The sequence below is a fragment of the Zootoca vivipara genome, chromosome 17 (genome assembly GCF_963506605.1).
Source record: "Zootoca vivipara chromosome 17, rZooViv1.1, whole genome shotgun sequence".
Classification (NCBI taxonomy): Eukaryota; Metazoa; Chordata; class Lepidosauria; order Squamata; family Lacertidae; genus Zootoca; species Zootoca vivipara.
This window is the reverse complement of record NC_083292.1, coordinates 8616075-8642627: the sequence shown is the minus strand read 5'-3', so window position 1 is coordinate 8642627 and position 26553 is coordinate 8616075. Positions and strand designations below refer to the sequence as shown.

The window sequence follows — 26553 nt, the reverse complement described above, 5'->3', positions numbered from 1 at the left end:
ACCACACGGTGTCTTATTTTCAGGGGATGTCTTATTTTTTTATTTACGGCACTACAAAACTTGGGTTTTATGAAGCAAGAACTGTCTATAGATAGATCCGCTCTGGGTGCTGGCACTGGAGCCCCATCAGTTGCAAAAGCTGGCACAGATTGCAACATAAAAGAGGAGATACTCAAGCCGTTGCATTGGGACGCCTTGCTGAAAAAAAAGCGAGAGGACGGATTCCTTTTCCAAATAGAGTATCTCCCCGTCGCGACGCTTTTAAAGAATTCCCTTTGTCCCCTTCCCAAGCTAACTCTCTGAACATTAATTAACTCCCCCCTCCCCGCTTCCTCGTGCTCCTCCCCTCTAAAGTGGCTGCCTGCCTGCAATGACGATGAGGTGGGAAACCTCTTTGCCAAGTTACAACAGTTAAGAGAGGGAGGCAGGCAGACGGGCAGGTTGCCCTCCTCGCCACCCCTCCAGGTTCCCTGCGCTCCACCGGCAGCTCCTTCTAAGCAGTGGGGGCGGGAAGTGATCCTGCCGAGGGATCTGACTCCGGAGACTCTGCAGGGAGTGGGGTGGGGCTGCTTCAAGTTTAGCCCTCTAAATAAATGCTCAAATGTGAATCACACAAAAAGCTTTTATAGTTAAAAAATTCAGTGTAGGAATACACAGTAGACCGGAAATTAGAGAAAAGCACCTCTTTGGTTATCCAAATTGGTATTCCAAATGCATAACATATTCCAGTATGTGCTGTTAGAAGAATTCTTAGTTTAAGTCAATCCGAAGACAATCATATGTTTGTATTTATTAATGTGACAAATTATGCATATTTATTACCATCAATCCAAAGTGTGTGGAGATTGCTTTCTATCTCATGGAGAAACATTGATAATTACCACCCGTTGCTTCTGGAAACTTCAACAAACCAACTCTGTACTGAAATGTGGCCCTTGTCTGTAGTGAAGTGATCCAGATTAATGTATTTGGCAAGTGTACAGAGAACCAAAACAGAAACCCATTAATTTCAGCTGCCTTGCTCATCTCCAGATATAAAGCATTAGCGCAAAAGCCATGCAGGTTTTTATTTTGGTTTGAGTTCCTAGGTAGTGTTAAGGAACAAAAAGTCTTGTGATATTTTAAAGCCTATAAAAAGAAAATGTACTGCGGCGTTCCAGTGCACTATAATACATTCACAAAAGTTTATGTTAGAATACATCTATTTAGTATTTAAGTTACGGTAAGACAATGCTGTTCTTGATGCAACAGCCTAACATGTTTACAGTTGTACCTTGGAAGTTGAATGGAATCCGTTCCAGAAGTCCGTTCCGACTTCCAAAACAATCGAAAACCAAATAACGGCTTCTGATTGGCTGCAGGAAGCTCCTGCAGCCAATTGGAAGCTGTGGAAGCCCCGTCGGACGTTTGGCTTCCCAAAATTGCAAACTGGAACACTCACTTCCAGGTTTGCAGCGTTTGGGAGCCAAAATGTTCGAGAACTAAGCTACTTGAAACCCAAGGTATGTTTGGTTCTCAAAGGTACAGTCGTACCTTGGTTCTCAAACAGAGTGCGTTCCAGGAGTCCATTTGACTATCAGAACCTTTCGAAAACCAAGGTGTGGCTTCTGGTTGGCTGCAGGAGCATCTTGCAGCCAATTGGAAGCCGTGCCAGACATTCGGCTTCCGAAAATTGTTTGAAAACCAGAACACTCACTTCCAGTTTTTGGTCGTTCAGGAGCCAAAACGTACAAGTTTCAAGAAGTTCGGCAACCAAGGTACAACTGTAGTTACAAACCAAACCAGAATGTTTTAACTGCTGTAACCACAAATACCCTTGTAGGAAGTTTTATTCAAACTGTTGATTTAAAAACACTCATTTTCCTTGCTGATCTGAATCCCCCTCCTTAGAGAGACAGAAAATGTTGCTCATTAGTGGTTTCGAGGGAGGCCAACCGTTTCCAAAAGAGTAAGCATCAATGCATGTGCATATGAGTACAGGGGGAAGAGATATGAGAAGGGAAAACAGGAATTTAAATACTTATCATCTTTCATATCTGAACTACTATATTTGCAAAAACAGCATATGAAGGACTACTTATGCTGACATATTCAACATGCCAGAAATATGCCATGGAAAAGGGGCTCCAGTATGTGAGCCTAAAACTGCAAACCAAGTTGGTGGGGAGTATTCAATATTTGGATCCATACACAATAGCATTACATGATTAAAAATGCATAAGACCCTATTTGCATGTTTAATTTATCATCTGGTCCTGACTGAATCATATTAGATTGCATCTGAAGTTTTTGCCGAGAGTGAGTTGCAGACTGAATTATACAACAGAGTCTGGCAGGGTTCAGACAGGCAGTTTTCTATCAAATAACACTGGTTTTAGGTGCTGGTTCTGGTAGGGAAAATTTGGACCTTGTTTTCCTTAGTGGCTGTTAAGAAAACCTAAACCAAATAGTGTGACATACCCTGTAATAGTGGGGAGTGTGTGGAAATTGCTCTGTATTATGAGTAATTCAATATGCAGTTTAGCATTCTGGGAATCTTAGCTACCATATGCTTTTTTAAGCCCTCTAGTATTGGATCATTCACTGCATACAGTGAATGGTCAAAACCAAAGAACAATGGGTACTTACTTATCACTGACTGGACTTTCAATGGCTCATGATATATCCATTATGAGAATGGACCATAGCTCATTGGTAGAGAGTGAACTTTACATGTTTACTCCCCAGCTCTCCAGTTACTAGATAGCAAGAAAGTAATGGGGAAGTGCCTCTGACTGAGACCCTGGAGATCAAATAGACATTACAGGGCTAGATGGGCTGATCCCCATCATGGGCAACTCGAGCCCATCAATGTGCTTCCCATGGTCACCTAGAAGGCTGATGTGGGAAGAGAATACAGAACTAAATAGGCCCTTGGTCTGATCTAAAACGGCTCATATCTTCTTAATAGGTAAACCTACTACTGTACAGTATAAGGTTTCCTATGGCTCTTCAGTGACTGCATGTACAAATAGCAAACATCTCCAACCATTTTGATCCTCAAGCAAAACTTTTTTTAAGCCTTGAAAACCAAATGTTCACAAACCCACACAAAGTACAACTCAATTCTCTACAATGTACACTGGCATACTGAAATTAAAATATATGCTTTGTGGTGATTAGACTACATTTTCCCATTCTGTCTTTCAGCTACCACTTTCATTTTATTATGTCTTCAGGGATATTTTTTTATCAACGCTGTAGGAAATTAGCATAACTAAGAAAATTAGGTTTAGGCAAAATGATAGAGGAATCACTTATTAAGACAACTATTTGGTGATTAGCATTACGACCTTCATTCATTTGGCCCTTAACTCACTATAATATTTAATATGCAGTAAAACGACTATGCCACTGATAATACAGAACAGATAGAAATAACATGGTCACATTAGTTATTCCTTTGAGAAAACTATAAACACAAGAAACTCTTCGTTTGTCTTTACTTAAATCAATATCCTTCTCAATGGAAACAAATGCAAACAATAAAGAGAGCAAAAGAAACATTCTTCACTTGAAAGAAGAGTGTAAGAAAAAGAGTAAGACTCCAGGAAAATGCATGAATCATTTCATGCTTTACTCTCAAAATGTGGGCACCTATAAGGTATATTATATGATTATAGATATTTAAAATTTCTTGCTGAATAGCCAACTTTTAGGAAAACAATCTGTATATGCTCTGAAGATTAACATATTACAAATACAATACACAGAGTGGGTGCTCCTGGTCTAGAACAATAGAGTACACTCGAACAGTTCCTTGTTGTCATGAGTTTTCTTATTAGCCACAGGGTCACAGCTATATCCCGAAAACCTTTAAATTCAACCAATCTACACCTAGCCTTCCTTTTTAGAAGAAATGGGATACTAAACATTGAAGCTTCAGGAAGAAACTGACTATGAACTAGAAGATTGCTTTTAAAATGCCCAAACTAAACTGTAATGCAGTGATTGCCAAATTTACTGGGCCCATGGGATCATCTACAAACAGCAGAAAGTGCAGTGAGCACCACCACCACAATTCTCTGCTACCTATTTTACTGGATACAATCTGATGCATCTTTCAAGCATACACGTAATTTCAGCAAGAGGGAGGGAGGGTATCCTGTGGGCAGCAGGAACTACCTCTCTAGGCACACTGTATTTCAACCCCTGCTATAAGAGGGCATTTACAATTAATAAAAGTTACAGAAACCTTTTAAACAGCAATACTGTTAATGTAAACGTATCACCATAAAACTGATGTAAGAGAAACTAACACTAATTAGTAAACTTCTGTAATCACATTTGTGTTTGAAGTCCAGAGTGATTTCTGCAGAGCAATGGACTGATATTTAAATCACTGCAGTCAACACTAGTTAATCACATGTGTTGATTATCATTTTAAATATATGGGCTTAAAGCAGACCTAAGGGAGGGGTAACGCCTATCTTTGTTGGACTCAATTCCAAATTCCTGCTAATTCTAGGGAAGGATTTTTAAAAACTTGACAGTTCACTCAAGTTCCCATGCAATCTCCACTTATATAACAAGATTCCATATTATTTCCTGCACATCATGCCCAAAGATGCATCACAACAGACATAATTACAAACAGCAGTATCTGGCAAGCCAATTCCTTCTGTGGCTGCAAGTACAGATGAAAATACCACATGTAAATGGGACATTGCCTGTCACTACTGTAGGAAATTCTTCACTGTGTCACCTGTAACAAAACTAAATGGCACTGATCCTGTTCTCACTGAAGTCAATGAGAAATTTACTATTCATTGCAAATCACAGCAATTTTGTTACTGGTCTGGAGAGACAGCCTTGTGGATTATGCTACATGCTTTTAAAAGACCAATTTGCCGGTTGACTTTTTTTTTTTTTGCTCAAACTGAACCTTTCCATTTGTCTCGAAATATCAGCTGCAAGCACTTTCTCAATTGATTTATCCATTTCCCAAGGTTATCTTGTCTTACTGTAGTTTGTGCAAGTTTGTCTAGAAGTATTATCTACAAAAATGCTAGGCTGTTACTTCCAACCAAGAGCAAAGTTCCATGAGTATATACACCTGTATATCACATTATCCTAGATCATTTACTTTATCCTTTCCTCAGTTAAACTGCTCAACTTATTTATAATATAATCACTTATACATTTTACAGGCCAGAGAATGTACATTTTTGAATGGACAGGTTTATTTTCAGAGGGAGGTGTATGTGTGAGAAGACTGCACTTTGAAATCATTGATAGGTTCTGAATAATTTTGAGATTAATTTTCTATATTTCTTTCCAAGCTACCCAACTCTTGCATGTTTTAAAATATATATTGATTACTTATTTAAATGAGACACAAGTACTTTCGATGAGGCTACTTAATACCGGTATGTAATTGGTTATGAACAAGGTCATGTGTACTTCATAGTGCTGTGCAAGTGGAAATTTGGTACTAAATGGCACCCAGAGCGCCTGTGTTTTTTTCTTCTTATAATATTGCAAGTTTGCAACCTGTAAAAGATCAAGTATCTGTAAAAGATCAAGTATCTGCACAGCACACCAAGTAAGATGGACTTGACATTCATTTACTCTTGTATTTATTTACTACCATTCCTCTATGATGGAACCGAGGACAGTTGTTCTTACTGTACATAGTTCTGACTGGACATAGTATTTCACTGTGAATGTACAAAGGGCACCAAGTGGGTTGTGTTTTGCACCAAGTTTGTCCTCTCCCTCCTGACTTCCATTGACAAACCTAGGGCCTTACTGTTTGTACATCCCATTTAGAGACTTCTTACATCCGCAGGTGGAAGAGGCATTGTACAGTGGGTACCTCAACATCCGAATGACTCGACTTCCGAAGGTTTTGACTTACAAAGTCGGCAAACCCGGAAGTCTTTTTATCGCGCGTGCATTCTGTGCCTTCGCAGAAGTGGCATGCGTGGTCGGCGCATGCGCAGAAGTGCGCTTCACGCATGTGCAAAATGGACGCTTCGACAACCGAAGGATTCAACTTACGAAGAGCGCTGCAGAACGGATCGCCTTCGTAAGTCGAGGTACCACTGTATTCAGAACCATCCCTGCATAGCTTCAGCTGCATCACACACCATATGAGTATAAGAGGCCTGCTAGATCTAGTCCAGAATTTCATAACAAGCCAGTTGCCCATGTGAAGCCCACAAACAGGACTTGAGTGTCACAGCACTCTCCCCACGTGATTCCCAGCGACTGACATTCAGAGGCATACGATCTCAAATAGTGTATGCAATCCATACAAAAACTGTTTTGCATATAATTTGACAGAGTATAATTTTATCTTGTTAAAAGACAAAGAACAGAAGATCTCTGGTAAAGGCTCAAATGGTAGTTGGGTCATACCTTTTCGTTCCAGGCCGTAGGTGTTCTTCTCTATGGAGTGGACAGAACTTCGAGATGGGAGGAGTAAGATGAATTGCCATGTTCTACCTCCACTGTTGGGAGACCGTATGCTTGTGGCCATTCGCCTCAATCCTCCCACCTCTGAGTTCTCTCCACTCCACAGAGAATAAGTGAGCTGAATGGATAATGTCACGACCTGGGACTTAAACTGCATATCAACTGCAGGTGACTGTCCAACACCTATGGCCTGGAACAAAAATGTACAGGACCAATGCCTTGCAAAGTAGCAGCAATGACTGTGAGTATACCAAGAACATACAGTCATCAAGCAACAGGGTTTCAGGAACCTATGCAGCCCCTTACCACCCCCACTACCATTTGGCTAACATATAGCTACAGGGGTGGCCAACTCCCAAGAGACTGTGATCTACTCACAGAGTTAAAAACTGGCAGTGATCTACCCCTTTTGGGGGGGTTCAGGTCAAAGTTTTTGAGCTTTTTTTAGGAAGGAGGAAGGTCCATTTTGGGGGTGTTCAAGTCAAAGTTGCTGAGTTTTTTCAGGGGGAAGGTAAAATGTTGAACTTTCTTTAGGGAAGCCACAGTTGTTCAGCTTCTTTGGGGGAGCCAATGATTTACCAGTGATCTACCGGTAGATCACGATCTACCTGTTGGGCATGCCTGCGCTACATCATTGTGATTTATGGCACTCAAGTCATAATGCCCTGCATTTGCCTCAGCTAGACTGAAATATTGTCTATACAAGCACAGTACTGTATCTGCAGATCAGTATGATTAGTAAGAAGAAATTACAGCCATCAGTTACTAATTCTTTTTTTCTTTTCTTTTTTAGAAAAAAGAAAAGAACACCACTGAGCAAAGGAAAGGCATACATGAACCTTTGAGCCTTCATCCCTTTATCAAAGATCTTCTATTCTTCATCTTTTAACAAGATGAAATTACACTCAAATTATCTGCATAACCATTTTTGTATGGATTGCATAATTAGAATCAGCAGCATATACGCTGAGTTTGCACTCTTCAAATCACTTTGAAATCGTCCTATTGACTACAGTGGAATAACTCCAGAATTGTAATATTGAAGCGCTTTAGCGAACTGCAGTCTCACCAATAAAGCATTTTTGCTACTGTGTCACTACCAAGATTCCACAGAAACCCCTGAGCCTCAATTTCTGACATCTGATTGAATGTTTGCCGGAAAGTATATTTTTGTGTACATTAAAAACAATCATTCAAGCAAGCTCTCTTCCTTGCAGCAACAGTCAACCTGAACACGCAGTACTGAAATTTATATGCTGTTCAGAACAATTACATGTTTTATTCTCTAGCGACAGATCAGAAACATATTTTCAAAAGGAGGCCAGAACTGTTTTTTCTGACAGTCTGATCAGTTTTGTTTTTCATAAAATGTTGAGACAGCCATGCCAACTTTTATCAATGACTGTCTACTGTTGCAAGACAAGCATGTTTCTTGAGAGCTACTTTGAATGACAATATTTCTTCTAGCTGACCTCTGCATGGTGAAAATGAAAGACTGAAAACACCTCCCAACCTCTCTTCTAATGTGCAGTGAAGGCAATAACTAAAGTACAAGAACCACACATTTATTTTATCCTATATAATAAAGTCCAAGTTGTCCCGTGTGTCCCTGGGGTACTGCGCATGTACCCCAGAGACACAGGGATTGGACGGAGGGACAACCGCCAACCGCCGCTCCGCCAACCGCCGCTCCGAAGCCCAGTCTCATGCTGGAGGTGCGTGGTGAGGCGGCGGGGGAAAGAAGCACTCCCCCCGGCAGCCTGGCCGCGCACCGCCGGCATGGGACGGCGCTTCCTCGGCGAACACAAGCAGGCAGACAGCCCGCCTGCTTGCCTTCCCCGAGGAAGCCGAAGCGGCAGCGGGCGCCAAGGGAAGCCGTCTTTGGCTTGGCGGCGGCTGGAAGAAGAGGAATTCCTCCCTTTTCCCGCCGCAGCCAAGCCAGTCCCCAAACCGAAGTATGGCGCGGCGGGGTTTTTCGCCGTTTGCCTCCCCCTGGGGGGAAGGCAAACGGCGAAAAGCCCCCGCTGCGGACTGGCTTGGCGGTGGCGGGAAGAAGGAGAGGAATTCCTCCCCTTCTTCCCGCCACCGCCAAGCCAGTCCCGGAGCCGAATTGCGACGTGGTGGGGGCTTTTTGCCGTTTGCCTCCCCCTTAGCTCGGGGAAGGCAAACGGCGAAAAGGCCCCCCCCGGCGCGCTTTGGTTTGGGGAAGCAGGCAGGGAGACGCAACAGCCCGGGAAGCTGCGGGCTGTTGCGTCTCCCTGCCTGCTTCCCCGAGCCGTAGTGCATCGGGGGACAGCCGAAGATCGGCGGGCGCTGTTTGCCGGGGTTGACAAACCCCGGCCAGCAGCGCCCGCCGATCTTCGTGTGACAGGCGGTGGGGAATGCAAGCAGGCAATAGAGCAAGCGCCTGCCTGCCTTCCCCGCCGCCAGTCCCCCGGTGCTTCGTGCAGTGCTGCTGGGTGCCGACCCGGCAGGCCGCTTCCTTGATCTGGCGGCCTGCCGGGTCGGCACTGATCAGCGCTGCGCGGAGCACCGGATAGAGGAGCCGGCATGCGTTCTAGCGCCCGTTTATTTAACGGGCTGAAGACACTAGTTCAAAATAAATGCAGGACCTCATGATTCAACAGCTGCTTTCCACACCATGGGTGAAAGCATACAAAACAAGTCCAAATTGTGGATTGAGGAACACTAATCTGTTGAAAGAGAAGAAGGGTGCCTCCTAAAAATAGGCCATCTTGCAAGTCTCGTTTATGTATACTACTACTACCATGACTCTTGGGATAGCCAGTGGCAGGGGGCGGTGAGACACCATGCGGTATTGATCGTTCGTCAATTCCAATATACAGATAGTGACACCATTGTGAGATATTAACAATGCACCAAAATTGCCTCATGCAACTAACTGATATATAGGGGAATCCTGAAATAGCCCTATTGGCCAGAGCGCACAATCCAATTTCTAGGCACTGGCTGACTGACTGGGCAAAGGGTACGGTCAGAAACTAGAAAGCAATATTGAATCCCATATCCAGCAGCTCTGAAGAGGTGCCTGCCTTTATTTGGGATCTCATCAAGAAAACATGCTGTCATTTTGAGTGTATAAGGCCTCCTATTTCAACCTATTTTAAAAAATTGCCACACATGCCCATGGAATCCAAAGTCTGGTACATACAGCCATAGGTTTCTTGCACAAGTTAGGAACAGAAAACTAAATTATGCACTTGAGGAAGACATTTGCTAAAGTTTCAAAGCCAGCAACACCTCTTTCATGCCTTCAAGCACAATCTAAAAATGCTCATCATTCAATCAAATTTTGTCTTTCACTGAATACATTAACCATGACTTTACCTACTTCACCCTACATGCCTGAATACATTTTCATACAGATCAAATATCCAAGTCACTCTGAACCTCTTGGAAAACTGGGAATATATATTCCCAAAGGAAAGCTGTCAGCGTCTCCAAAGCAAGCATTAGTTTGATCTTATACACAATGGGCACGTATGCTCCTGTTGAAAACAAAAACTGGCCTTTAAAATGCAACTTTGCAGAGCAGAGAGATCAATTAGAAAACGACAAGAGAATTCTATTCATGTCTCCAAACCTGACAGATACATTAAAGGAGCTTGACTGAACATGTGAAGGAAAAACTGTTGAGACAACAATGGCACATCTACAAAATACTATTTAGTGATTATTAGTTCTGCCTCTCCTAGCTCCTGTTAATAAATAAAAACCTTCTCACATGCTTAATCTGCTTATCCCAATGTACTTACGATCTGAAGAATATTCTATTTGTGACGACTGAACAGCTGCTCCCTCAGCTGGCTGTGGGGCAACCAAGTTATTCTCAGCCTGAGCCTTGCGAACGAGCACTGCCAGTGGGTGATCAGGGTCCACCACCTTTAAAGGCTGAAGGGGGAGGAAAGCAAAGTATGAAAAGTTCAGAATTTCTTTCTCAATGCCCCCACCATACCCAATTCCTTACCACTAATTTACCACATTGGCATTTGAAAAGGCTGCAAAAAGGGCACTTAAACTTTATATGCCTGGAATTTGTTTCAAAAGGCTTTGTTGTGTTGTGAATGCAATTATTATGAATTTGCAATAAAAGCTGTGAAGTTTATTATTCCCCATTAATACAATGCTTTAAGATTAAAATCAGTACAATCTTTGCCCAACCCATTTTCCAAAGCACATCCCAGTAACAGGACAAGTGCAAGCACAATGGCAATACTATTAAATCTATACTAACAAAAAGGTCACAAAGATGTCTTGCCAGAGTGGTGCATGCTCTGTTTATCTCCCGCTTAGACTACTGCAATGTGCTCTACGTGGGGCTACATTTAGAAAACATCTGAAGGCAGCCCTGTTTAGGGAAGTTTTTAATGTGTGACATTTTAATGTATTTTAATCTTTGTTGGAAGCTGCCCAGAGTGGCTGGGGAAACCCAGCCAGATGGGCGGGGTACAAATAATAAATTATTATTATTATTATTATTAATTATTTGACCCAGAAACTACAACTAATCCAGAATGCGGCAGTGAGACTGGTAACTGGGAGTGGCCGCCGAGACCACATGAAGGACCTACATTGGCTCCCACTACGTTTCCAGGCACAATTCAAAGTGTTGGTGCTGACCTTTAAAGCCCTAAACAGCCTTGGCCCTGTATACCTGAAGGAGCATCTCCACCCCCATCGTTCTGCCCGGACACTGAGGTCCAGCGCCAAGGGCCTTCTGCCAGTTCCCTCACTGCAAGAAGATACAGGGAACCAGGCAGAGGGCCTTTTCTGTAGTTACACCTGCCCTGTGGAACACCCTCCCATCAGATGTCAAAGAAATAAACAACTATCAGACTTTTAGAAGACATCTGAAGGGAGCCCTGTTTAGGGAAGCTTTTAATAAGTGATGAATCATTGTATTTTAATATTCTGCTGGAAGCCACCCAGAGTGACTGGGGAAACCCAGGCAGATGGGTGGGGTATAAATAATTATTATTATTATTATTATTATTATTATTATTATTATTATTATTATTATTATCATGCCAGCAAGCTTTCAAGTTCATTAAAATGCTTCATCAGACTGGACTTTCAAGAAAAAAATGGGAAGGAAAAATATGTTGCTGGGCAAATCTTTTAAAAAGTCCAGTGTCTGCAAAACAAAAGTGAAGCGGTGAGCATAGCTGCCAAGTTATCCCTTTTTAAAGGGATTTTCCCTTATGCTGAATAGGCTTCCTCGCGAGAAAAGGGAAAACTTGGCAGCTATGGCGGTGAGTGGGTCAGCCCATAACATCTAATTCCATTTTAAGAATATTGCAAGCTGCAGACTTCTCCTCTAATACGTCTCCATTTTTGGTTTGTTTTTTAAATTGCTTATGACTGAGCAAGAGTTCTGGAATACTTGAAAGTTTGCTCACTAACATTTAAGTTAGTCCTACTCCCATGTATTTCTCCATTAGTGGATTTTCTAATGGAGTAACAGGCTCACCTGCAATTTTTGTCTACTTTAGAGGAACAGTCATTTCATAAGGCCACAAACTGTGGAAGCCTGTCTTCAACAATATATATCCCATCATATTAGATCCAGGTCTACTATATGTATCCTAGAAATAGTGCAACTGAGGGATGGACTCCTTCATTGACATCTTAGTCCACTGAAGCTCAAAGATGAAATCATACTATTTTGCAAAGGTGAATTACACACCAGCTCTATATACACACATGTATCTTTCTTACTGCACTTGATTAATCAATATAAATGTTTTCTTAACTGAGTCAATCTAATCAAGAAGAATCTTCTGTTTGACCTTGTGATTTATGACAACATCTGAGTCACTGAAATTATTTAAACAGCTATTTTATTTAAATATGTTTAATTAAAATAAAAAGTTTCTGATGGCAGCTAGGAAACACTGTGTTATCATTAGCCAAGATTCTAAAGGCTACACAACTCATTATACAACTTGTTACACAACTCAAGGTAGGCTTTCAGAGCCTGTATATTCTAAAAAGCATCTCCCCAAGCTGCATGGAGAACCCACATGGGAATTTCAGAAGCAGCTTGTGATATGGCACAGAGAGCTCTAATTCAGAGTATAAAATTCCAACTTAGGCTTCAGGGAACTACTCTGTGAACACCTATCAACTGAGATGTCTCACAAAGAAAACAGGTGCTCAACAAGATATAAAACACTAAAATGAAATTTTGCATGCCAAAATACCTTCATAAGCTCTTCAAGTCTACTGTGCTTTTTAGAAGCAAAGAGGCTTGGGTGCAGATAGTTATCTCCATCGTAGTCATCATCTTCATCATCAGTACCCCCTGCATCTGTTTAAAAATTGTATGGTTGTGTTTTATCATTTCAGAGATATGGAAGGGAGTGACTTGCAGGATGTTAAAATGCATAGGCTATAGGATTCATAAGGAAATCAATAATTATATCAAATTCTCTAAACCCTATATCTAAAGCTTTCCAATGTATTCATTAGAAAAGTTGCACAGGAATGAAGTGTGAAATCCAAGGCTGCTGTCCTGCTCATGGAACGGCTTTTGTTCCAGTAGAGGCACTTGCTAATGTAAGAGAGGATAAATAATTCTCTCCTATTCCCCCTTCCCAATGCAGCTCCCTCTGCTCTATGAAAAAAATCTGCTCCAGAGGATTAGAAGGCTGTCCAGAACAGCACAGAAGGAGGAGTGGAGGGCTACAGGAAATGCCACATTTCTTCTGGGTACAAACCTAGCCTGCAAATAGGAGGGTTACAGTAGATTTCCATCAAAAACCTTCTAGACATTTGAATAGTGTGCATCTTATTTATGCCACCACAAGTGGCCATTGCTGTGCATCCATATTTGCTCCTTGCATAACCTGCTTCCTGTAGAAGTCCTAATGAGTCTGCAATGATGTAGCCTCGCAGAACAGAATGAATGCACAATATTCTCAACTTACAGTATTATTATTATAGAACTACATATTACATACATTTATAATGTTATTTAAATGATCTAACTTAGTTTTCTAACTGGAGTGTCAAGTACAATGCTCCCTGAAGGCCTGCTTTCTTATACCTTTAGGGGAGCCACATCATAGGTAAAGACTGAAGTTACTACTTTAGGTATTTTCAGAACAGATTTAAATTAAAAAGCAACTTAGCTGAATATTAGACTATGCCCTGGAAGCCCCTTATTCTAACATATTTAAACTTCTCATAATTATCTGCCAGCAAGATACATAGCCTTTGGTAACTGCATGCAATATTTACAACAAGAATTAAGAGAACACTTCTCTTATCCATCAAGATGCTGGAATAATTTAGACAAGAAATACATAAGCTGCTGCACAGCCAGTGTCGTTTTAAAAAAGTATTAAACCTACTTTTTTCCTCTTCTTTTTTCTTTTCTGAAGTGGCAGCATATCGCCCCTCCTTCATAGCTTTCTGAATAAACTTGTAGTAAGGGTTGAGGTAGTGGTCAAACCGCAAAAAGTCAAACTGAGAGTTCCGAGCTTGTTTTGCCTTCAACATAATCTCAAACTGAGCCCCCTGCTTGCAGACGAAATTTGCAGTCCGTTCTATGATTGCATGCATTTTTGCTGTTGGTGGCTAGGAAAAGAAGTGAAAATAATTGTGCAGTTTATCTTTTAGAGAATCTGTCCACAGTTTCCCCACTCCCATTGAAGCAAACACACTCTAAATCAGAAGGGATGTATCTCCACTTTGAGCTTCACCACTTGAGATGAAAATAGCTAGTATATACTCCATTTTCTTAAACTCTAATACAAAGGCGAACATAGTTTACAACTTAAGCTACTGGTGCCCACAGTATCTAGTAGCATTTAGAACACAGTGACAGAAGCCAGAGAGCACGGAAATGCCATATCATCCAAACTATGTCACTGCTACCTAGAACTGCAGAAATTCTACTTAATACACGGATGGTGGACCATGTTCAGCTTGGGGAGTGACAAGCTGTACAAGACCTTTCAAAAAAATGCTCCTAGACCTCATTTTACAAAATCTAGATTAGAAAGCTTGGGTAACTGCAAATTCAACTGCTCAGAAAGCAATCAAGATGCTCAAATTAACTACGTTATTCATTTTTCTACACCCATTTTGGCTCCAACATTTTGGCTTGCCCACAACAATAAACAACTATGATTCTTTTCCAATACAGGCACAGGAACTATCTAAAAGAACTTCACAAGGACATACTTTCTGATGAGCAGTATTTATAGCAGAACATTAGTTTCAGAGCTGCCCTTCATCTGCATGCCATGCACAGAGATGAACAATAAGAAGCATAATGCATGTATATACTAGGTCCTCCTTAAACGGAGAAGAGAATGACTGCACCACTGTCCACTATTGCTGACTATGACAACTTAGCCTTCTAAGAACTAAACCATACAAAGCAATGTGTCATTTAAGAGCTTTAAGAGCTCTATGGCAGTACACTGCTCAGAATTTTTGTTTAATTTTCCACTTCACTAGCTCTATTTTCCTTAATTACCTACATGAGATGCATTTTCATCCTCTTTTTTTTAAAAAAACACACACCTCCATAATTCTAAAAAGATGCATTGCAGCCTTTTGCACAATTTCCTTTACACAGTTGGCATCAGATTTTATATCGACAGCTTTATGTAACAACTCAGCATAATTCCAATTGTGCAGTTATTTTAAAAGCAACAGGGGAACAATATTTAAGGAAAAGAATTACAAGAAGAATCCATACCAACAAATCCAACTCAAGGACATGTGCAATAGTTGAAAAGACCTTAAAACACACATTTTTGTGATATATACCTGCCTTTGTGGAAAGATTAAGAAAAAAAATACCCCAGTAAATAATCCAGATATTGACTGAAAGGCATTACAGGTTGTCTTATATGGCAGGTATGATTGCTAGTACTACTGATATGTCAGTGAAAAATGACCTGTAAAAAATGCTTTCGGGTGCATCTACAGATATGGCGGAAGCATACAGACTACAAGCTAATGCTGATTATCTCTGAACAAAACTGGGGACTTTGGCAGTTCCTTATGTCTACAGAAAACACACTGAACACACTGTCTTCAGATTCTTAAGATGGTGAAGCATAGTCTTATTAAGCTGTGCTAAAACATTTGCACAAAGTCTACACACATAAAGCTGACTGTAATGGTGTTGTTGCGACTACTCCTGAGTAAAGACACCCAAGTCCACTCTGTCTTTAAGAGTTTTATTGTGCATAGTATTTACAGTGCAGAGATAGCAGAAAACATGACCTCTCAGTCACTCACAGAATCTGAGAGTGGACGTTTCCTGTTACGTGCCCAGCATAAGAGTTTGGGCACCCTGAAATGCCTCCTCCCGACCTTACATTTGGTGGCGCGCCTTAATTCGGGCGCCGGAAGGGGCTGCCTGTTCCCCTCCACCTGTTGGTCAGGGCGGATTTCAATTAACACCAAGCACTCCTGATTTCAATTAACACCAAGCACTGACCAGAAAGACTTCTGAAAAGATTCCTAGGAAGATTTTACAATTTTTTTAAAGAATTGATCGCCAAACTCTTTCTGCATAACAAGTAACTCCAGAAAAACAAAAACTCAGCCATTTTAAAAATGTTTCAGATATGACATTGAAACACACACACACATACTACACTTACCAGCTCAACGTCAGATGGTACATTCAGTCCCAAAGGAGCAACAAATGGTTCTTCATTTTCCTCTACATGTTCTGCCTTGGCCGCCGCAGCTATTAATAAGAAAATGATATAATAGCTAGTTTTGCAATTCAAACACAACACACATAAACATTCTTAACATTTTTTCCTACATATTTTAATGCTTTTTATAATTTCATTTTTTGTTTCATAGTTCCTATTTGGTTGGCCTATCCTTGCCACAAAAAAATTTCATGCCTGCGATTACCGGTAATTGTGCAATTATGCACAGCAAATAAAGTCAGATTGTCAGGGTTTATTTACAACAGAAACATTCAAACCACCCAGGAACTTCATAGCAATTCCCACTCCATACCCCGCAAACGGAAGATCATCTAACTAAAAATCCACATGTGCCACAGACAGTCTACTACATATCTTGTCTTTGGGGTTCTTTTTTATTGACTGTAATTAAGCTCTCAACCTCACCACCTGAAATACACACATCTTTACAAAGAAGGATGGCGGAAATTATATATCTTTGTATCGCAAAGCAATTAATCCATCACAGGAAGACTGTGTTTCCTGGAACTGACATAGAACACCTGCAATGAAGTGGCATTCCAGCATACCTGGTTCATGGGATCAGAACCAATTACCGCATATTCCGGCGTATAAGACGACTGGGCATATAAGACGACCCCCAACTTTTCCAGTTAAAATAGAGAGTTTGGGATATACTCGCCGTATAAGAAATACTACCCGGCGTATAAGACGACCCCCGACTTTTGAGAAGATTTCCCTGGGTTTAAAAGTAGTCTTAAAAGCAGGAATATACAGTAATAAGAGCCAATTGAAAATGGCTAGAAATAAATCTTTTGAGAATATTGATACAATCCACCTTCTGGCTTTTGAACTGATTGTTCTCCTTGCCCTCTGCCTCTTCCTATCCTACAATTCTCATTCCTTTCAACTCAATTAGTATCAGTAAATAGAGAGGCTCACTAGTACAATGGCACCTAGTCCTTTAATTCATGTAATCCTAAAGCATTCTTAAGGATACAACAAAAAGCACAGAGGTGCAGTTAATATATAATGCAATTAAACTTCACCCAATATTTACTATACTTCAAGCCATGATCTGCACTGGTTTTCACTTGCTTTTCTTTTTAAAGACACTTGCTCCCTCCCCTGCCCCCCTCCCCATCATCTGAAGGCTCTCCAGAGGGTGGAGGACCCTCCTGAGCCAGCATAGGATGGGCACAGGGGGTTGCAGAGGAACAAAAGTAAAAGACTCTTAAAATCAGGCAAAGGCAATCTGTGCGAGTGCTTTTGTGACAACATAAAACCACAGTGGGCACACAAAGTGTTAATAACCTGAGCTCTTAACACAGAATCGATATGTTGCCTCCCCTCCCCTTTGTGAATTCTCACAGCCATAATTAACACCAACCTCACTCAACCAGGGTTTGGAGTTATCTAATAAGAACACAAAAGGATACAAAACTTGACAACAAAAGAATTTCATTGAAATGTTTTTGACATTGCTATATTGTTCTAATACACCTATGACTTTTCATTTGCTGTAGTCAGATATGCTTCCATTATACAAAATGGTTCCTACTGACAGATGGTATAGGTCATATGATTATGATACACAAAATCAATGGGCTCAGGATAGGATTGCCCTGGGATGGCACAGCTGAAAGGCATCACATTGGCCAGGGAACCAAGGAAGAACACAAAGGAAAGAGACAGCTCAACCAGCCCCATCCACTGGCCAGAGATAAAAACAGATGCAGGGAGCTTGCTTTCCACACCCAAAAATAACTCAATTCAATCAACTGCCAGTTACACAGAGGCTGCAGAAACAAGGGGAATGGGCACATGGGTCCCATCTATCAGCCAAAACGAACAAGAACCTATTGCTATTCAAATGATAACTCCAGCAAGGGGGAAATCGCCCTGGCCTCAAATGACTACATACCTGCTTACAGCATACTACTTAATTCTAAGTTTTGAAGAACGGAGTTCCCTCTATTCTTTCCCATGACTTTCCTTCCCTTCTGTGCCTTGCCTTTTTAATCTATTAGCCTGATGGCCAGGCCTGATTATTTTGCTTTAATTATTATTGATGTAAACCACTTTGGGACACAATTGTCAGAAAAGTTGGATAAAGATAAAGCAGATAAACAATTGGATTTCTGCTTCAATTGTAGAATTCTGTACTGCACTGACAACTATTATGGTACGACACAAGCCAAAAGAGCTGGGAAGTGTTCAGTCTACTTTTTGTCCTAAATCTGCAGGGACTGCAAGACATGGAGCAGATGAAGAGACTTAACCTACCGTACCTACACTTCTCCAACATTTTCAACGGTTTTCTGTAAAACTACTGTTCTACCTCCTGTTTTGGAAGACACTTTGAGACAACTAAGTTCACTACAGGGAGCCTGCTTTAATGATCTGCCTTAAGAACATTTGTTTCACTCCAGTGGTGCTAAAACTCTAGAAGTGTGTTGTAAGATTTGACACAACAGTGAATTTTGCCATTACTAAGTGTTAAAAGAATTTTGAGTTTCTCAAAAGAGCGTCTAGGGGAGGGAAACCAGACATGTTAATTGAACAAGAAAACAGCTACTTCTATGCTCTTTAAAATTCTAAGTCGCTATTCTCAAATAGTATTTAGATAACCTGAACAACCTGGGCCATAACTAACTAACTAACTAACTAACTAACTAACTAACTAAATGTCAGCTCCCCTTGCCTTCATCCACAGGCAGTTTTGGCAGCAACAAAAACAGAGCTCTTACCAAAAGCTGACAATCACTACAGAGTTCTCTTGTTTCTGACTGCATAGAAAATTCCTCAGTGTGTTTATAAAAGAATATTGAGCTTCTGTACTGCATTAAAGCAATTCTCTCTTAGGAGAGGGTATTTAAAATAACCACAAATTTGATATTCTATGACAAGGCAGAATCCTCCCAGAAAGCTTTTGCAGCCTTGAATAATTTCATTTCAGTTTGTCCATGTGTCTCCACTGATTAACATAAGTAGTAGAAGAAGAGTTTGGATTTGATATCCCGCTTTATCACTACCCGTAGGAGTCTCAAAGTGGCTAACATTCTCCTTTCCCTTCCTCCCCCACAACAAACACCCTGTGAGGTGAGTGGGGCTGAGAGACTTCAAAGAAGTGTGACTAGCCCAAGGTCACCCAGCAGCTGCATGTGGAGGAGCGGAGACACGAACCTGGTTCCCCAGATTAGGAGTCTACCACTCTTAACCACTACACCACACTGGCTCTACACAAACATGGCCAACTGTAACAAAAAATGAAATACTGAAGGGAATTGTATTTTTTAAAGCAAACACTATACATTTAATAGATCTTGATTAGTATGAGGTTTTCTGTTTTCATATTTTATTTTATTACTTTTAGAGCCTTTTTTTTAAAAAAAATACAACCTTCTAATTTCTAGGATGAATGTGTTAATTACATGTTATGCAATTAACAAGCCCCTTTCCCAACTTTAATAATTCTTGTACAGCTGAAGTTCCCAGAAAAGAAACACAAAGGGAAATAAAAAACTTTGTGTTGAGGTTAATGCATGACTCTTTGATAATCACAAGTTTTAAAAATCTACTAAATATAGAGGTGAACTACTACCGGTAAAAGAAAAAGGCAAAACAATTTGAACTCTTGTCTCCTTGCTATAAATACAAAACTAAAGGCTTCATGCAACCACATGTCTTTCCTCAAATCAGGATGGAGTATCAGTTGCCATCCAAATGCTGCTGAGCTACAACTCCAAGCACCCCTGATCATTGGCTATGTTGGCTGGAGCTGATCACTGGAGTTCAATAACCTTTGAATACGCACAGGTCTCTCATTCCTGCTTTAGAGGGACATCTCTGGCATCCATAACATTGGAGTCCCCAGGAAACACAGAAAATAACAGAAGTTTGCCTATTTGCATAATCACAAAACTCTCGGTTTGCTCAGATAATTTTACAAATGGCATAGGATGATAATGCATCTTCAACAAGATTGTTTTTCTAGATCTCTCATACAGTTCACATTCTGAGCCTGAAAGTATTATTTCTGAAGAAAAAGGTACTCTCCCTAATCCATAGAATCTTACCTTTTGCTTTTGAAGGCTGTTCCTCCTCCTCAGTGGGCTCCGAAGGATCATAATAATCACTACTGTAAGTGAATCCCACTGCATTATAGGTACCGTCTTCTGCCAAAGCTTCACTGAGTCTCTTATATTCTTCCTCTTGAATAAAAATGCAAAATTCAATTAAAAAATGAACACAAAACTCCCACAAGACTTTTATTTTTTCAAAGTATGTTAATGGTTTGAAACCTAACATTCAACCACAACCATTTACAGCAAATGCACCACACAGGTCATCTGTGGTCACTGAGACTTGTGTCAGCCCCAGGGGGCAGAAGGCATATGCTTTTTTTGGTTTTGTCTGGATGATCAGTTTTCTCCTGCTGAGATAAGTGTCTTAAGAGTTAAATCATTCTACTTAAAACAAAGACAAAGACATGAACTTTTTAATTGATACAATACTGTTAAAGAAGAACAGTTTAAAGTGTCTCAATTCTCAGCCTGCCCTCAAAACTTGGGCAAATTCTGTGTGGCTCTACATATAAACTATCCTGAGGTCCTCTCAGATACGCAAAGACGCTTGCTTTTCGAATCCACTGGGTACTGTCAAAATAATATCAGAAAGAGTGAGTATATAATGAGTGGGAACGAATTTTTTAAAAAGTTATATTCAATTAAATGTGTTCTAACTCAGGAAGTTGTCCTTGAGCAATACCTTGCCTTGCCTCCTCCTCAAGCAAGTCCGTACGCAAGGCTAAATACCTCTCTTCATCACAGAGGGCTTCTATTCTAGCCTCCTCTTCAGACAACTGGTAATCTCTGTTCCATGTGGAATATTCAGCATCATATTCAGAAAGGTCATGCAGGTGACCACGCCCATCATACCTGCAACATGAAATATATGGTCAATGGAAGAACTTTGGGCTTTAGTTTCTGCCACTATACAAATACTTACCACACACATTTGAAAAAAAAGATTTAATATGAATTAAATCAGTATTTTAATCTGACTAATCATTTCTTACCCACTACAATTTTTTTTTTAAAAAAATATAGGTTTCAAATCCCCCTTTAAGACTATTACAAAAGATCTTACTAGTTAAAAAAGAACCAATTCCTCTATTGTTCTTACCGTTTATGGTTCAACCATTCAACACCCTTGATAAAATACACATTTTTTGTGGAAAGGCAATATGTTACATTTACACAAACCCAAATACATAAATACCTATCCGTAAGAACCAAACGGTCGCAATTTCCTCGCTTCTTTCTGCTAGTCTCGAACTCTCAGGAGAAATCTTCACCAAAGAAACTTGCGTCCATTGGAGGTAAAATCATGGCTAGGCTCGACCCCTAGCCATTTGGCTGAGGAAAGAAGTGCTGATTATGTGATAGAGAGACACACATATATAGGAACAGTAACATATGTGCAATTTAAGGAGGTTCTCTACAGAAAGTACTAAAAATACCGTAATGCTCAAGAGATACAGAAGTCTCCTTAAATACAGTTAAATGGTTTATTCTGGGCTTGTAAACAGCTATTCATTTAGTCACCTTTGGCAAGTAAGAATCACCCTCAGGTAATCAAAGATATTTTTGTAAACTGAAGTGTGTGCAACAAATGTATGATCGGTAAGTAGCTTAGTAATCATTTTTATTGTCTAATAATTTCTGTGGAATTATTTGTGCAACATTGGTTTAGTTTATTGAAGAATGTTAGTAATAATCCAATGGTCTCCATTTGATTTGGAAAAAGTGAGTTGACAGAAACGCAGCAATGAATTCCACCAGTCCGAGATGGACACTGCATAAAAGTCTGACCAGCTTAAAATAAAAAATAACGCAACAAGCAACAGATTACCAAAAGCATTTTCCCACAGGAGTTTTGGCCTTGAGTATCTCAATACCAATGTTATTTCATCTTCTGATGAAGATGAACAATTTTGGACTGCTCAAGATAAAAATGAGGATTCGATTCCTAGAAAAATATGAAAATTTTCCTGCCCATCTGAAAGCAATTTTGTATTACAGTTGTATGTATGTTTGTCAAACCTCCTTAATTTACAAATGTAGATTGTTTACTTTATAGGCCATGAGCATATGTTACAATTTGCTCCCACCGTTCTTCACAATTGATTCATTCCAGACTACAAGCTGCCCAGTAACTGTGTGTGTCCCCCCATTCCTAACCCTACTGAAAATCCCAGCAGCACATAAACACACTTGAATTTACACTGCTATTCAATTTGCTTAGCATGGAGCCAAATTCCAACCAATAATCAATTTATCACTTATTCACCAATCCTTCAAACTAAAAACACTTGTTTGGTTGTGTACCTGGAAAAAGACACTTTATTATCTAGTAGCTATATAAGTTTTCTGTACAAAATTCATTTTCAGCCTTTACTGGCATACAATGGGCCTTTACAGAAATTCCCACTTTATCATCCCAAGGAAAGTAATTTGTCATGCGCTTTGCCTAAGTTCAAGAGTGCTATCACTTTGGGATTATTTATCATAACACAAAAATTAGCTTTCAATTTGGGGCTTTGTGTGAAATGGAAACGGAAGGAGCAAACGTTTACAATATGCCATGTGCCCCTTTTCAAACCAAAGCCATTCAGACTTTCCTGTGCTGAGTGTTATGGGGATTTCATCACTACTTAAAAATCTGATTCAGTCTCCTTGTATAGTAGTATTTGTGAAAAAGTCCCTACCTAACCATCCACTAAAAGCACAGGCAGAAAATCCTCCAACACTGAGACTATCCAACCAGGCACAAAGCTCCATTTAGGAGGTTTTGTTCAAAACTGAAAGCACTACCAAGTGTAAGGAAGATATACAAAGATTGCAGAAGTCATTACCTAAACATTGCAAACAGAAAGGTTTCCACAAGTCAAAAATCACTATCAGATTATAATCCTACCAGTGCACCTCCAATCAGCAAAATAATGAACCAAATTAGATAAACAGCAGCATATGTAGCAGCTGCTTAAACATTTGCTGGCACATGCCAGAAGCAATACTAGATGTAAATGTTAAGAAGCAGGAATCACAGGTTTGGGGTCCATGATGCTCATTCACTACAAGGCTATCACTACGCATCAGCTTAACCTGCCTCACATGGGATGTTGCAAAGATGTCACCTTGACAGCAGTGAAGGAAGAGTGAAACAGAAATAAGCTAAACAACAGAAGAGGCGGAATCTCAACAGTGATCTAGGAAAGGGGTCTTTTATTTGAGGGCTGACACAGTCAATCAGTCTACAGGTCTTGCTGGAAGTTAGAATGGAAAGGCTGTACAGTATGTACAAAACATTCCAGGTACCATCACAAAACGTTCCAGCCACCAACACAGTGCCAAAGGAGATACATTCCCAAATTAGGCTACTTGCAAACCCATCTAAAACCCAAAGGAAAAGGATACAAGTTATTTTGTTTATTTTCCGGTACACAAACAAAAAAGCACATCTTCTTCAGTTCATAGGAGAAGCCATTATGAAGTTTGGTTTGAAAAGGAGATTACTCCCACCCCAGCATATATAAATATATATAACCATACACAACCCTCCTACAAGGGGGAGGGGGGCATTATATGTTAACCCTCTGCCAGGAAGGAAGTGAGCATTGGGGGAGGCCAGAGGCTTTCTAGAATGACCAAGTGTTATCAAAAGGCAAGCCTGAATCCTATGCCACAAGGAAGCACTTCTACCTAAGACTGCTTGCTCCCCCCCCCATGAGTCCTGTGTCATTGTCCCCATCACATGGGTCATGTATGATCAATGCCACCACCAAATCCAGAGGGGTAGCCATGTTGGTCTGCTACATCAACCACAATAAGGAGCCCAGTGGCACCTTAAAGATGAACAATTTTATTGTGGCGTAGACATCCATGGGATCGAGCCCAAATACATAAAATGCTGGCCTCAGCTAGCAATGTGCTGTTGTTTTAACTTTAACCTAGTTGTTATTAATGGTTTTGTTCTTTTTAAATGTTGCTTTGGTCAAAAAAGATAAAGGCCCAAAATTAAACACATGCATACAGACACACACACAAATTCAGATATATATGGAAATTTGTCATTATCTGCCAAATGAGGACAAAGTGGGCTCCAGCCCATGGATGCTTATGCCTTGATAAATCTGTTCAACTTTAAAGTTAATTCCCTACCCCTTTTGGCATCACAACCAAATGACAGAAAGGAAGATTTTGCACCCACCCAAAAGTAAAATAAGGGCAACAGCTTTCTTGGAACCAATAAACAGGCTAGGAACTAAAGAACACTACTCTCTTTTAACTGCTCCATCAGTATAACCCTACACATTTACTCAGAAGCAAGCACCAGATAATTAAGTATGCAAAGGATCAGAGCCTTAATAAAGGCACTGAACCAGAGGTAAGGAAGGTGTAGCCTTCCCAAGATATTGCTGGGCTTGAAGTGCATGGTCAGCAGTCAAGGATGGGATTTATAGTCCCAAAAACATTTTTTGGTGGGGGCAGCATGCCGATTCCCCACTCCTGCCTTACTGTTAACTTTTAGGGGTGTTTTATCTCCTCCTTCCCTCGGTCACTTTCTTAAACAGACCAACACAGCTGCCTGCAAAATTGGGTGATGAGAGTAAAACAATACTCTTCTTGTTCAAAAAACAAAATGAAACAAACAGGTGCCACGTAATACCGATTTGTTTAGTGTGGCAGCACCTGCAGCACTTTGGAACTCCCTGCCTATTGAGATCAAGCAGGCGCCTCCTTTTCACTGTACACTTTTCAGCGCCTGCTGGAAACATTCCTGTTTAGACAAGTCTGCCCAGATGCAGAGGTGAATCTTAATGCTTTTAGTATTTTAACTTCTGGCATAGCTGTAGTCTCCCCCCCTTCTTTTTCCTGTTTTATCTTTCTGTACACTGTTTTGAGGTACTTAAAAAAATTAAAGCGGTGCATTAAATTTCATGAAAATAATATAGTCCTTCATAGTGTGTGTATATGTATATATGTATATGCATATATGTATATATATGTGTGTGTGTGTGTATATATATATGTACAGTGTGTGTGTGTGTGTGTGTGTGTGTGTGTGTGATATACAGTATATATATAATGAGCCACCTTTTCCTTCTCTCTCCCCTAACCCCGCCCCCGGTCTCCCTTTATTTATCCTCCTTGGCAGAGGGTCGTTGAAAGCGTGACACGCAAGATACACGCATACACACGCACGCATACACACACCAAAAACCACGACAGAAAAGGAAGAAGCGATAGGCGGGCGGGGGGTTGGCTTGCACCGACCTATCGATCATGATGGAGGGCTCTCCCATCCAAGGGATGAGGTGGCGGCCTTGCTCCTGCTGAAGGGCCTTCTCGTCGTCGCGGAACAGTTTGCACGCGTAGCCGAAGACAAGGAGCTCCACGCGGCCTCCTCCTCCTCCTCCGTCGCTGCTGCTGCTACTGCCATTGCCATTGCCGCCACTCGGACCCGCAGCCGCGGCCGCAGCAGGGCGCGACGCCGCCCCGCCGACCGACAAGATGGTCCGCGGCGCCGGACCGGCCTCCGCCACGCTGCCCCGTCCCACGTACATCGCCGAGCTAGGGAAGGCCTAGTCTTGCTCCCGCCCGAACCAAAGGGGGGCGGGGGAGAAGTTAACTCGCCCGCCCGGTTTTCCCTTATCTCCCCGGACTCACGACGACGACGACGACGACTCCATCCCCCCTGACAGGCTCCTCTCAAGGCCCTGCAGCGTCGCCATTGCCCGAGACAAAATGGCGGCCGGGACGCTTCCGGCGGCTGAGGGCAAAAGAAAGAGAGAAGGAAGTCGAGCTTCAGCAGATTCGTCAGTAGGAAGAGGGGAGGGGAGTGGGTTTCGAAGCCACAGCAAGAGAGGGCGGGTGCTTGAGGGGATGCGTGTCGTGCGGAGGGAATGAGGGAGAAAAGCGTGATTACATTTTTTAAAAGAGCAGAGAGGGAGGGCGGTGGCGAAAGTGCCGACCTGAAAACAGGATTTAAGGAAAGGGGTAAGCGGCTGAAGAGAGAGTAGAAAAGGTAAAGAGAGCTCCTGCTGCGCGCCAGATCTTGTTGGACTACAGTTCCCAGCATTCCTGGCTGTTGGACATTGCTGGCTGGGGCTGATGGGAGTTGGAGTCCAGGCATATATGGCGGTCCATAAATTGCCGTCCTTGCTACAAACCAAAGATGCCAATGTTTGTAAAATACAGTATCTGAAGAATTATTGCAAACAGGTTAAAAGGTTAGCAGGGTTAGAGTAATTTCAGAAGTATAAATTAAGCAAAGGTATACTAATGAGAAGGGAAAATATGGAGTAATTAGAATATGC

At 41.1% G+C, this 26553-nt stretch overlaps 1 protein-coding gene across 6 annotated transcripts in view; it reads right to left on the bottom strand.

Annotated features, from left to right (window-relative positions):
* The window catches only part of SFSWAP (splicing factor SWAP), a 97735-nt gene extending 71734 nt beyond the window's left edge, over positions 1–26001 (bottom strand). For 2 of the 6 annotated variants that reach the window (XM_035099207.2, XM_035099209.2), the window contains exons 1-7: positions 25511–26001; positions 20940–21109; positions 20249–20383; positions 16110–16198; positions 13836–14061; positions 12684–12790; positions 10236–10371 (exon numbers count right to left, since the gene is read on the bottom strand). In XM_035099207.2, the coding sequence (XP_034955098.1) occupies positions 10236–10371; positions 12684–12790; positions 13836–14061; positions 16110–16198; positions 20249–20383; positions 20940–21109; positions 25511–25800 (1153 nt within the window). In that variant the 5' untranslated portion in view covers positions 25801–26001. Of the gene's footprint in view, positions 1–10235; positions 10372–12683; positions 12791–13835; positions 14062–16109; positions 16199–20248; positions 25366–25510 lie in introns of those variants that run through there. The other 4 variants (XM_035099213.2, XM_035099211.2, XM_035099210.2 and 1 more) reach the window with 4 other exon arrangements.
* Positions 26002–26553: the final 552 nt, after the last annotated feature.